This window comes from Myotis lucifugus, unplaced genomic scaffold (genome assembly GCF_000147115.1).
Source record: "Myotis lucifugus unplaced genomic scaffold, Myoluc2.0 scaffold_131, whole genome shotgun sequence".
Classification (NCBI taxonomy): Eukaryota; Metazoa; Chordata; class Mammalia; order Chiroptera; family Vespertilionidae; genus Myotis; species Myotis lucifugus.
The window spans coordinates 339,672-354,160 of record NW_005871179.1 but is presented as its reverse complement, the minus strand read 5'-3'; the positions used below and the strand labels follow the sequence as shown (position 1 = coordinate 354,160).

The 14,489-nt window shown below is 34.8% G+C and overlaps 1 protein-coding gene across 3 annotated transcripts in view; it reads left to right on the top strand.

Moving 5' to 3' along the window:
- Positions 1–3,417, top strand: part of LOC102433594 (protein argonaute-3) — an 88,629-nt gene extending 85,212 nt beyond the window's left edge. For 2 of the 3 annotated variants that reach the window (XM_023758510.1, XM_023758509.1), the window contains 2 exons: positions 1,804–2,003; positions 2,582–3,104. In XM_023758510.1, the coding sequence (XP_023614278.1) occupies positions 1,804–2,003; positions 2,582–2,690 (309 nt within the window). In that variant the 3' untranslated portion in view covers positions 2,691–3,104. Of the gene's footprint in view, positions 1–1,803; positions 2,004–2,581 lie in introns of all 3 variants that reach the window. The other variant, XM_006094164.3, reaches the window with a different exon arrangement.
- The last annotated feature ends 11,072 nt before the right edge of the window (positions 3,418–14,489 follow it).

Here is a 14,489-nt window from a genome sequence, read left to right as displayed (position 1 = left end):
CTATATTATTAGAGTACATATTTACCATGTATACCAAGAAACACTACTGCTGTAAATACCACAGAGGAGAAAAAAGGATTTTTCTGTTCAGTAAATTTTGGAAATAAATAAGATTTTTTTACTTTAGAACTTTTGGATATTACTGATAATGCAAATGAATCTTCAAGACAGGAATATTTCCCCAATGTACTTAACCAAAAACTTTAATTCTCCTTATAGCCCAATTTCTGATGATTTTATTTATACATTACCTGCCTCATCTCTGGAATGTGTCTTATTCATTACTGTGTGCCTGGCACTTTATACAGGACATGGCATATAGTGAGCGATTACCTAATATTGAATGTGTGTGAATGTATAATACATTATATAGGCATTATAAACCTGTAATTTGGGGGGTATATTTGATAATAATTTGAGTTTTATCCCCAAAATCTTGCACAGTGTCTAACAAACAAATATTTGTTAAAGTATGAGCTAATCTTTCTCCTTTACACCTTTGCCACTGCCCTTTCCTTAGTTCATACCTTCGTTATCTCACACCAGAATTATTGCAACAGCCTCCTAACTGCTCTTTTTGCTTTCAGTCTCTTCCTGTTTCTAATCCATCCTCCATATTATTGTTGATGTTACTTTTAGAAAACCCCAATCTCATCACACCTAAAAACTGTAAAAATAAATAAAAATAATGCTTTCGCTGCAATTCTTAAGCATGTCATTCAGTCTGATTCCAAATGTTCTTTTCATCTTCATCTTTTTCCCTTCCTGTGCCAGACTCTGTTCATACTGGTCTGGTAGCCATTCCCCAAATACACCAGGAATTATTATGCCCCCCGTGCATTCTAGTGTCTCCTCACTAACCTCAACATAAAGGCCAAATCCCACTCATTCCCCACTTGGTGAAGAACCAGGCTTACTTCCACAATCACTTGCCTTGGTATTCTCATACAGGATTGAGTGCCACGTCTTATAGCCACTTATTACTTGTTTTATAATTGTCGATGCTCTGTCTCCTCTAGTCCTTTACAAATTATGTTTTCCAAAAGACAGGAAATGTTTTACTTTGTTTTTCTTTGAGTCCGTATTACCTAACATAGTAACTAATACATAAAAGCTCAAGTAAATGTTCTGGTGTTTTTACTGTGGTAAAATATACATAACATACAATTATCATTTTAATCATATTTAAGTATACAATTCCAGTGCATTAATTACATTCACATTGTTATGCAGCTCTATCACCATCTATCTGAAGAATTTTTTCATCTTTCCTGACAGTGTGTCCCTATTAAACACTAACTCCTCATTCCCCCTTTCTCCAGCCTCACCATTCTTCTTTCTATCTCCATGAATTTGACTACTCCAGGTACCTTATATCAGTGAATCATATAATATTTGTCTTTTTGTAACTCGTGTATTTCATTTAGCATAATGTCATCAAGGTTCATCCATGTTGTAGTATGTGTCAGACTTTTCTTCCTTTTTAAGCCTGAATAATAATATTCCATTAAATGTATATACCACATATTGTTTATCCATTCATCTATTAATGGACACTTGGGTTGCTTCCATCTTTAGGCTAATGCTGCTTTTGAACATAGGTGTATAATAACTGTTCAAGTCCCTGCTTTCACTTTTTTTGGATGTACACCCAGAACCAACTAAATGTTTTTTTAAATCCATTATTAAATTAGAATATGTTTTACTGTTGTAGAAAGCTGACTTTTTGTATAACTTCGTCTATGCTAAATATTTATTTAAAAGTTTAGAAATCAACAGAATATGTCATTGCCTTCTCCATAGGGTACCAGCCGTCCTTCACACTACCATGTTTTATGGGATGATAACTGCTTTACTGCAGATGAACTTCAGCTGCTAACTTACCAGCTCTGCCACACTTATGTGCGCTGTACACGATCTGTTTCTATACCTGCACCAGCGTATTATGCTCACCTGGTGGCATTCAGAGCCAGATATCATCTCGTAGACAAAGAACATGACAGGTAATATAAAAGCGTAACAAATACAGATTTTTACCCAAATTCACATATGGCCTACATATTAGGATTTTCTTGGGACATTTCTTTGTTTCCATGTAAATATGTGGTTCCATATAAGTATGTGGCTCTCTATTTGCCATAAAGAACTGCCATTTAGAATTAAAGTTCCATGACCTACTAGAGGAGTCAGTGGTCATATGAAAAGCAGTGATAGTCAGAACTGACTGCCCGAGATAAGGGTTCCCATTAAAATGTGCAGTCTAGGCTTATTAGTAATAGAATGATACAGTGACTTACTTGCTTTATCAGATTAACTCAAGGGAAAGATTGTTGATGATAAAAGTGATATATACCAACAAAATTATAGGATGTCTTGGATTTGCTTCTAAATAATCCTGAGCAAGTGAGAGAAGTAAAATTGACCATGAGTTAATTATTGAAGCTGGGTGATAGACATGTAAGATTATACCAGCCTCTATTCCTAAAAATATTTGTGAAATTTTCTACAACAAATAATAGTGTTCAGAATTATTACATCAGGATAGGGTTGGTTTGTGTGTTCATTGCCAATTCTCTTACAGTGCTGAAGGAAGTCACGTTTCAGGACAGAGCAATGGGCGAGATCCACAAGCTCTTGCCAAGGCTGTACAGATTCACCAAGATACCTTACGCACAATGTACTTTGCTTAAAAAGTCCGAGAATATTCTCTGAGATGAACAATTGAAAGATGAATTGACATACACCGTATGTTTCCAGTGGAGTCCATTGAGTGGGGATGCCTCCAGCCATACAGAAACCAACACTGTGGGGACCAGGGTCTGATTTTTATGTTGATACAAGGAAGATTGTTTACTTTATCAAGGGACACAGCACCATTATGCAATATGAAACCAGCCAACTGCTTTTTTGTGCGGTCTCCTGTAGGAAGTATCGCCATTGTTTTGTTTTCACTTTCTTGTAGTGTAACCCTTTTAATGCCTTTACCTCAAGTTGCTTGGCAGCACAACTATCTTTGCAAAAAAAAAAAAAAAAGGAAAAGAAAGAAAGAAAAGGTGAATAATGGTTTTAAAAAAACACACCTACATGAATAATCAGTGATTGTTCACAATTCTGTGTGCAACAAAATTAATGTGTATTCTTGTAAAGTATCTGTGTATACTTTAAGTGTATACATGTATACTTCATATGCATATATATCTGGATCTGCATTGATAATAGATATATATGTTCTTTGTATATATTTTATAGTTCATTCCATTGGGAAATTTCTTTCCCTTTTATTATCCTCTCACCACCACTTTTATTTCTTGCTCCACCTCCCTTGCCTCATCATCTACATTTTTTTTCCTTAATGCTACCAGTGATACTCAAATGTTCATGTATCTGGTTCATTTGAATATGAAGCATGGCAAACTAGACTTTTATTTTTATTTTGCACACCTACTCCTGTCTCTTGATTCATACACAATTCTGAGTCCTCAACTCTTGATATTGCTTTCTTAAGAAGCAAAATTATTGTGTGTGTGTGTGTGTGTGTGTATGAGAGTCTGTGTCTGTCCCCTCCTGCTCTGAACTTATATTTGCCATTTGTGCAATGTATACATAAGCAGTAGCAACCTAAACTGTTCTTTCTTCTCTAGTGAGTTTGTTAAAGCTGCTATAAATATAAAACCCTGTCAGAAGTTATAACTCTTTCTATGAGTGATAAGTATTCTCCTTCTGTTTCTATGGGTTATACATGGAAATTTTTGAAGCTTTTACAAAGAGTAAATATTTTAAATGATTGAAACTCTGTAGGGTGAGGCCTGTGAAATTGGATGGAGAAAAAGAAGGGGTTGAGGTTTTTTAAAAAATATTTTTTTTGCTATTTTACTTGCTGCCTCTCATACATTAATGTGATTTCCATATATATATTTTTATATATATATGTGTGTGTGTATATATATATATAAACATATATGTATGTATTTTGAAGCATAGCTTCCTTTTCTTTTATATTTATTAGAATAGTGCTTTAATAATTATAGAACTGTATTGGCAACATCTTTTATAGAAATATAATCATGTTTATTTTAAGAACTGACAATTTGTTTTTGCTATCTTTTAGTGCAATAAGCAGTTTTAAAGGAAAGCTGTTTGACATCTTTACCACAGATAGTGGGAGAAGCAGGCACATACATGATTTTAAAAGAGCAAAGTAATACAGCCTTAATTTCAGAAGGAAAGTTTTGTAATTTTCGAGTCTAAAGCATGTCTTTAAAAATCATAATGAAAATGAAGGAAATTAATATCCTAAATGAATCTGACCTTAAATATTAAAAATAAAATTGAACTTTAATTAAGAAATGGTCATGAATAGATTAGGATTTAGAAGGTATTTAAATTCTTTGGAGATAAATCATGTTTATTGAAGAATCATACTGCTTAGGTGCCCATTTTCATTTATTAAAATGAATCAGGAAAATGTGATACTTTTTTTAAAATTTTGCTATTTTATCACGTGTAACTTTCCTTTAAAAATTAGGGTTATGGTAACAAAGGAAGTTAGGGCTTGGATTATTTTAAATGAGTTAAATCACTGAAATGTGGGGGAAAGTTTTGCAAAACTTTTGTTTTATTGATTTCACTTTAAGATATTAAAAAGTACCATTAAGCTGTCAAAACCAAGTTCACCAGTAACATTGGTTTCAGGGGAGCTTTGCACTTTGTAACACATGAAATCTGCATTTTAATTTTTTTTGCACTGGTTTAGAGTATAAATATTACAGATTGTTTTCAATGGGCATTGTTGTTAACCTTTCAAAATTCCATCTGTTTATGAAAACGAATGGATTAGCTCTATAGTTTCTCCCTTACCTGTAATCTACTTTTAATTGCCAATTTACTGTATTTTGAGCCTAAAATCTGAGCCCATGTCCTCCAATAGCTATGAAATCTTCTGTCCCTCTACCAGAAAACTAAGAAAGTACTGTATTTTGTATGTTTATTATATTGAAGTGTCTGAAATGCAATTTACAACACTGTTTCAAAGCTCTTTACACGAGGTAATATTTGTATAGTATATACATTTTTTCTCCCAACCCTCCCTGCTCTCCTCCAAAAAATTCCTATAAAGCAAGGTGTTTGGGGGTTTTTACATTGAAATTTTACTAAATATAGTAGTCAAGAACATGGGCAAGAGAAGAAAATAGTGTTTTCTAGATGGTAAAAACTTGATTGTTGTGTGCTTGCTCGGTATGAGAAAACATCTTCATTTATCAATGGGAGTTACACAGATTCATGTGGGAAACTTTAGGGCCCAGGGAAGAACTGTGTTCTATTCCTATTTCCTGCTTTACCTAATTTTCAGTTACTTAATTTCACTTGCGCTAGAGTGAAGCCCATAATTTAAATCTATTTGGAAGGACTTTTACAAAGGGGAAAAAATTTTTTAAATATAAACCTTTACCTTTGAAGTGAGTTCTTTTTTAGGGTTTCTTACAGTTTCAACATTAATAGTTTAAGGTTGGTTAACTTGAAAAAGTATGTATAGTATATTTTTACTTTGCTTACTATGCTTACTAACAAATTAGTATGTCAAACTTAATTACAAGAAATCTTGTACTTAAGAGTTTTAAGATAGAAGACTAAGAGACAAATAACTTTTTGATTTTTGTTTTAATTATTGCATTTCTGGTGTAGAATTCCTGATCTTTTTCATTTTTTGAAGAAGGTTGTTCGAATTTAATGGCCATGAAACTGAACAGTGACCTTTCTGTTCCTGCCCTTGCTCACTAACTATATGATGAATGCTGTTTTCTGTGATGTAGGAGTGACTTCAAAATGTCAGTGCCAGCAACTGGTATAATTGATTTTCATGTGAAGAAAAGTTGGGAGTTTAATTATACTCTGGATAGCAAATGAGTCTGTGTAAATTGCTGTTACATGTTATTATATTACAGTAGCAAGTTACTGGCATTGAGGACCATACATTTATAATACTGTAGCTGCTATATTTATTTAAGTAGAGTCTGACAGTTACTGCACTAAACAATAAGGAGATGAGCAAGTTTCAAGGCTAGTGTTAGACCCCCTCCCCACTCTCTTTTTTTTTTTTCTAAATAAGATTAAGAACATGAAATATCATGATAACAAAGGGTGCTGCCATTTTAGTTTCAATTTAATATCAGGACACTACTTTTTTAATTTATCTTTATTTGTTGAAAGTATTACAGATGTCTCCTTTTTTCCCCATTGATCCCCTCTAGCCGAAACATGGATTTTTACTTTAGCATTTTGGAAAAAGGGTACCTCAACCTCCTCAGTACTGGTTTTGGCATATTTTCACAGAAATAAAGATGCCCTTTATTTTTTTCTTAATACTTTACCTTTTAACAAAAGGTTTCTCAGAAAAAAAATTTTTCTTCTATGGAAAGCTTCCTATTTGTAACCTATTAATTTATTTAAGAGCGTCTAGAAGGGATTCTAGTAGGAATGTACTGGGTGTTCTGGAAGGCACATGATAAAGATTCATCTCTTCCTTCTAGCTTAGGGACTCCTGACCTTCTACTAGTAAAGTCCTATACTAGTTTTCCAAACTAGGTTCTCTGATGACCCACCACTGCCTAATGTTTACTTTTATATTTATCCTAAAATGGATTTTAGTATGCTAGACATCATGACAGACCTAAGGTATGTCTAAGGAAATAAAAGCCGGGTTGTCATTAAGTAGAAGTGACTGACAGAGGATCTGGGTGTTTAAAGAAAAGGTGAACACTCAGAGTGGCAGTAATAGATCTGAAGTAATTAGATGGATTATAAACTAGGAATTAGAGACTGTCATTCAAGGAATGTGGTGAATTTCACATGCTGACATGAATTTACCAGGGGTGATGATTTTTATGAAAGCAATGAAGCCAGCCACTTGGATTTAGCTAGAATATTTTGTAGTCTTGCTATGTCAAACTTGATAGTAATGTTTTGCCAAGAAGTTTAACACAGCTCTGCATAATTTTTATTCAGTATCATAAAACCGGAGTTAAATATTTGCTTAACTCATCATCTTAGATGTTTCCCTATTGAAAACTTTTTAAAGACAGTTTGCCTGAACAGTAACTTGCTACTTAAATTACCTTTTATGAGTTATCAGTCAGGATTCATTGGCCCAGCATCTTTATTTTGGCTTTTTATCCCTATGAAGTTTTAATCCTTTTCATTCTTTTTGAGAATTCATGGTTGTTTTAAAGCTACAATCATAATAGCTGGGAGACTATATCAAGTGAGGCCTTCCTAAGTGGCAGTCTAACCTTGACTCTAGACTCTGTCTATTTTCCTGTTTCCCTCCCATTTAATCATATAAAGCACTTTTGTGATTCTATAGGAGTCAACAGATAAGCCAAGAAAAATTGGTAAAATCAATACTACAAAATGTGAAAGTCAGAATTTTCTCCAAAAAAATCTTGTTGCTTATACTAAGAAAATTCTTGATCAGTGGCACTGTTAGAAATTATACTGTGATTAGTGAAACCTAAGCTGACTCCCAGGAAGAATAACATCTCCCCTCCTCCTCCTCTTTGTCATATATCTATAAATACCACAAAGGAAAAATATTTTTACATTTTCCTACTTTTAAAAACGGTACATTTCAGTTTACAAGTTCCCATGTCAGTTAAAATAATTTCTTTTTAACTAAGATATTATTGTCAAGGCTTGTACTAATATCTACTACTAGTTGAATTTTATTTTTATTTACCCATCAAAGATAGTACTCTAGATTTTTACATTGTTGATTAAGCCTCAAGAATCTTTTGCTCTTAAGGTATGTAAGTTAAAGGTTCTAATTGAATTAAAGATAGATAATAAATATAATATGGATGATTGAGATTTACCAATGAGAAACCTGTTGAAATATCAGATAACAAACAGTGTGACAAAATTAAAATCCTATCTAATCATATACCCAGCCACTGGTCTTTCTTCCTTTCTGTAATCAATGTCTGAAGTATCCAAAATTTAATGTTGTATCTAGGGTAAAACAAAGGTATTCTTTGGGGTGAACACTGTATTAAATTTTTTAATCATTTTTTTTTTTAAAGCAAGGCGGTTCTTAGAAAGTGCCTTTTCAGAAGATGGTGCTATAGATTTTTATTTTTCAACTAGCATGAGGCTAAAACTTTTAAAAATAAATATTTTAGAACTCCAAGAGTGTGACAATTTCATATAAATGTTATATGTTGTCCTGAATCTGGTCCAAGGGAATGAAGTAAAACGTTTATTCAGTAAAGTATCTAGGTAAATGCTCACCAAATATATTTTGTAAGTTTGAAAACAAACTTTAAATGCTTTTATTTCTCAGCTGTGTTGAAGGTAATCTGTAAGGCACATAAAACAGCAAATCTGCTTAACTTTTTAACAAGAATATGGGTGAAGTAGCAAGTGCCCAAAGGGAAAGGAATTACATGTCATAGGCTATATTTCCTTTTTCCCCCCAGCATAGACTGACCCTTTTGTAAATAACTATTGGCCACCATTTCTAAATATTTTTTATTAAAGAAGACTGCTTATAAAGGGACAGCCAAGTCATGGAAATCATTATAAGAGAAAAAGTAAAATGATCATGTCTCTATATTTAGGGAAGTTTTCTGTTTTAGGAATCAAAATTAAGTTACTCTCTTTTTTCTAGCATGGGGGAACTAAGAAAAATGATGGCAGTGCATCTAAAAGGGTATAATCAGTTCATTAGATATAGAACGTGCAAAATTGGGCTTTTGGGGGAAATAAGTAAAAGGAACTTATTAGAAATTTGGTAATCTACCAGAAAGCAATTTTCCCCCAGACTAGGAACAGTAAACAGCAGTAAGTGATCCCTAACCAGCAGTAAATGATCCCTAACCAGTTCTTTCTCCAAAAAGGAGTAGACTGAAAACAAAAAAAACTACACCTCAGTAACCTTCAATGCTGCATTATGTAATAATAGTAAAATTATATTGTTTGTTTGGAGTGTTCTGTCTGTTTGCAAATATGCATGCACATTAAACTTCTTCATTTTTATAATGTCTTAATAGCAATTATGAGTTTATTTTTTTAATATTAATTATTCTAATGTTTATATATATTGGCAATTTGTGTGCAACTTTCATATTTTGCTTAGATGTTAAGGTATTTTATTTTTATAAATATGTCTAGCTTTTCTTCTTCCTTTGTAATATTATTAGCAAAGATTAAGATGGAATGTTAATATACCAACCAAACTACTAATTCTATAAAGTCTAGAATTTGGATTTTTACCAATAAACCATTAACACTATTTTCTAACTTAGAATTATTCAATGTTGTTTATATAATGGGCATTAAAGACTGTCTTTAGACAGATTTCTAAATGTGGAGGGGAAGTGGGACCTTTCTATAAGTTAGATGTCTTTCCCTTAAGTAGCAAACTAACACTAACAGATTGGATTTACTTGATCTGATCGGCAGTTTTGGAGCAACTTGTCAAATAAACGAGTGTTGTATTTCTTTAACTTCAGCTGCATTGAAACTGCTTAAAATGGTCATATCATCCAGCATTAGGATTATGATACCATTTTTATAGGCCAGAAGTCATTGATAAGTGACTTTGAAATGGGATTCTCTCCTCTCTCCCCCTCTCCCCCCATTATATTATTTGGAAACTTTGCTACCCTGATCTTTTCCCTAGCATGCTTTAGGTATATTCAACACTAAACATCAAAGAAGAAACAGAGTTTAAGTGGCTAGGTTGAGCTAGGGATAAACACTAATTAATGTAGTATTTCAGTTCATTAAAAATTTAAAAATAGCCTGACCGGTTTGGCTCAGTGGATAGAGCGTTGGCCTGCGGACTGAAGGGTCCCGGGTTCGATTCCAGTCAAGGGCATGTACCTTGGTTGCGGGCACATCCCCAGTGGGGGGTGTGCAGGAGGCAGCTGATCGATGTTTCTAACTCTCCATCCCTCTCCCTTCCTCTCTGTAAAAAAATCAATAAAATAGATTTTTTTTTAAAATTAAAAATAATTTATGGATGAATCAATTGAAAAGCAGGTAAAATATTTCCACTGTATTTTTTTAAATATATTTTTATTGATTTCAGAAAAGAAGGGAGAGGGAGAGAGAGAAACATCAATGATGAGAGAGAATCATGGATTGGCTGCCTCCTATGATCTCACTGAGGATCCAGCCCACAACGCTGGTATGTGCCCTGACTGGGTATCAAACTGTTCAAAGGTTGACACTCAGCCACTGAGCCACACCGGCCAGGCTCCATAGTATTTTTACACTGTGATTTTGCTTGGAAGCCTTTTTTTTTTTTTTTTTTTTAAGAGATTAGAAGATAAACATTACCCCATCCTCAGGGCTTAGTGTATGGCATTTTGATGAACTATATAGCCTATTCTTCCACTGAGAGGGGGTAAGTGAGAAAGTTTCAAGTAATTATAATTTGGAAAACGTTATTTTTATATTACGTAAAATTTTATAATTTAAATTGAGTCAGCATGAGGTTTCATATACACATTTGCCATGTTTCTTTTTGCATTTTCTATACTAGTCTGAGCTACTTCATCTCCACTCCCACAATTGAAGATTGGCACTCTGATTTTAGCAGTTTGTTGCTACTAAATAAAAGCTAAATATGTTTCAAGCAGTCAGAAAATACTTTATTATTAAAAGACTTCATTATGCCCCCCTCTTAATATTTACTGTGCTTGTAATTTTAATAGTTTTATTCATTATGTTTCAGCATTGCCCGAGGTTGGCAGGCATATAATTGTAGACCAACATTTTTAAGGCAGCCTGAGTAGAATAGTTCTTTTTTTTTTTTTTCCTTCTGAAAGCTTATGGGAACCTCATACATAGAGCTTATTTTGCTCTTTTAACTGTTTGGCTCCATAAATGAAGGTACCTGGCATCCGTAGTGAGTAACTGTGGTGAAGTACTGGGTGACTTGTTCGTGTTTGCAGTCTATTTCCTCAGAAAGGATTATTTGTGCATTAAGTAATAGTTTATCCCCAAAAAGAACTGTCATGAACAGTCTTATATGAGTAGAAAACAGATGGGAGTGTTGGTCATTAGAACTCTGTGGGGGGTTTTTCATTTCCAAAAATTGTCTGCACCTCTATAATTTTATGTTTTCAGCTTAAGAGGCTGTGCCAGAGAGGGAGATTAGTATTTAATGCCTAAATCTTTCCATCTTTATATTTATGGCTTTAGTTGGAAGGACAGACAAACAGAGAAGTCCTTTAATTTGGCCCTTGAATAACATTTTTAGAACCAAAGAAGGAAAGACACCACAAAGATGTTGTAGGTGTGACTATATTCTATATATATAAAAGGCTAATATGCAGTGTGCCCTTGGGAGTTCAGCCAGGAGACCAGGAGTTCACTCGCTCACTATGTCATGTGCTGACCACCAGGGGGTGGCGCAGAACATGGTGGGCGACCAGCAGTGGTGGCCGGGCACTGAGGGAGCAAGGGAAGGAGGAGGCAGGGAACCTGATTGGCCCTGAACGCAGGCCAGGCCTAGGGACCCTACCCATGCATGAATTTCATGCACTTGGCCTCTAGTCTTTATTATAAGAACCTATGGAAGCAGGAGGTCTTTGTAAAGAAATGAACTAATGGGATTGTGAGAGTATGTAGTGGGGGAGGGGGGGTGGGAAAAGGTTTCTTTGCTAGGATCCTTGCATAGACACCTTACAGTTGTTTAATATTTGTGTAGTTCTCAAACCACATTGTAAAAGTTGTTATTTGAACCTACAGAAGAGACCTAAGAAGAGTGAGTGCCTCTGTAACCTGTTTACTTCATGTTGCCTCAGATGTAAAACTGCATCTACCCTTGTTAAATTTGAGATGTCTCACAGTTGCTTCTGAATTATAATAAAGAAATTAAATGAAGTATTTATGCTTAACTAGAGCCAGGACATTGCTATCAACATGGCCTTTCCAGACAAGGTGGTCTTTCCTGTAACAAAAATGCTTTGGATGAAAGGTTTAGGAAAAACACTGGTAGGCTGTAGAAGGAGAAATTTTGCCTCACGTACACAGTCCAACCAGGTTAATGGATTCAGTTTGGTCCCAGGCCAGGGAGCATAACAAGAGGAAGCTTTGGTTTTAGGTAGCAATAGATTGGCTCTCCAATGGTAATTCATTGCAAATATCTCCCTGTTTCACAGAAAGTGATTGATCTCAGAGTATTGATGATGACCCTGCAAGTGTGCATCTGCTCTTTTTCTTTCTTTTTTTTTTTCTTTAATATATTTTTATTGATTTTTAGAGATAGAGGAAGGAAGAAAGAAATAGCGATCTCCTGCCTCCCACATATCCCCTACTGGGGCTCGAGCCTGCAACCCTGGCATGTGACCTGACCAGGAATAGAACAGACAACCTTTCTGTGCACAGGACAACACCCACCCAGTTGCGCTGCACCAACTAGGACGTGTATGCTCTTTTTCTAAATCAAAAGCCAGGAATAGCAAGCACTAACTGAAACGTTTCATAGTTTGTCTCTCTTAGATTCTTTAAAAGTTTTACGGGAGCTTTCTTATTTCTTAGCCCAGGGTACAACCCCTTTCTCCTCTTTAAAAAAAGAAAGAAAAGAAAAGGTATTTAAAGGCAGTTTATATAGGATTCTACTATGAGAAAGTAATAAATTTTAATTGGGAAAGGAGGATTACATGCCACAAGTTACAGCTTGATTGCAAGACTGAGCACTTTTTTATGTTTGGGTTCTAAAGTTTTTCCTTTGACATATCATTCTTTTATTTACTTGAGGGCCATTCTGTTTTGTAAGGTAATCAGTGTTTTATGCCATTTATGAATTGTGCAGTTCCCACCCCCCACCACCACACACACTGTTAATAAAGGGAAGGATAAAACAAAAAGGTATCATAAGAATCATTGGAATGTAACTTTAGTTAATATAGATTGAAAGAAACCTGAACTTGGTTAAGTGGGAATTAAGATTGAAGTGTTAATGCTGCAGGAATGATCTCTAGCCATAGAATGTTTTGCTAGTGATAGAGTGGTTGTGTGGACAGAATATATATATGAAATATGATGTGATAGGAAAGTGATAAAATTATTCTTGGAAGTAATATTTCAACCTGCAACAGAGATTAAGGAAAATTTAATATAGCTTCTGGTTTTAATGAATTAAACTTTAATTTAAACTTTAAAAGGTTTGTGACTTCTATTCTGATACATATTTTCTTAAATATGTAAAAAATTTGAATGGACACTTAAATTTTTTTTTAATCCTCACCCAAGGATATGTTTTTATTAATTTTTTAGAGAAGAGGGAGAGAAACATCGATATGAGAGAGAAACATCGATCAGTTGCTCCCCCCACCCTAAACACACCCCAACCAGGGATCAAATCCACAACCCAGGTATGTGCCGTGATCAGGAATTGAACCTCCAACTGTTTGGTGTATGGAACGGCACTCCAACCAACTGAGCCACCTGGCCAGGACAACAATTAGGCTAGTCTTTCCTCTTAATTTACATATTGATTTATTCAGACTTCAGTTAAATAGATCTTTCACATATCCCTCTTGGTGTGTGCAAAATTCCATATTATAAAAGTTTTAACTCATTTTCTAGTCAAACCTGAGGTGTAAAGAAGAAGGCATTTTAAAGTGTTTTCAAATTGCAGGAACTTCTAAAAGATCACAACTGGAAAAAGACTGTTGAGAACTTGTTGCTTTGAGAATTTAGAAAGAGCTCTAAAACTGGAGCCAGAGACTTAGAGTTTAGTCAACGCTCTGCCACTGATTTGCTCTGTGTCATTAGGCAGTTTCCTTACTCTCTCTGTCCAGTTTCTCCTTGTGAAATGGTAGTGATCATAACCGCCCTCACCTACCTCACACAGTTGCTGTAAGACTAGGGTGTTTGTGACTATGCTTTAATTCTCCAAAAGAAAAGCTGATCAGAAATTTCAAGATAATATAGTCCTATTGTATGAGTGTTCATTTACAGTTTGCCTCTATGAGAGTATCTTTAATTACCATAGATCAGTGGTCGGCAAACTCATTAGTCAACAGAGCCAAATATCAACAGTACAACGATTGAAATTTCTTTTGAGAGCCAGATTTTTTAAACTTAAACTATATAGGTAGGTACATTGTTATTAACTTAATTAGGGTACTCCTAAGCTGGCCTTTGCTAAAAACGTCCTCAGTCTGATTGAAGTACGTTCGCTGAGGTCGACCCCTTCCAACTCTCCCATCCACACTTGTCTTGTATACTTGTTTCATCTATCTCCTTTCGTTCATCTTCTCTATATGTCCAAACCATCTCAACGTACCTTTCTCAATCCTCGACACTACATCTTCTTTCACTCCACAACGTTCCCTAAAATTAATAAAGTTTCAATCGCACTGTACGTGCGCACCCACACGTGGTATTTTGTGGAAGAGCCACACTCAAGGGGCCAAAGAGCCGCATGTGGCTTGCGAGCCACGGTTTGCCGACCACTGCCATAGATCATCAAACAG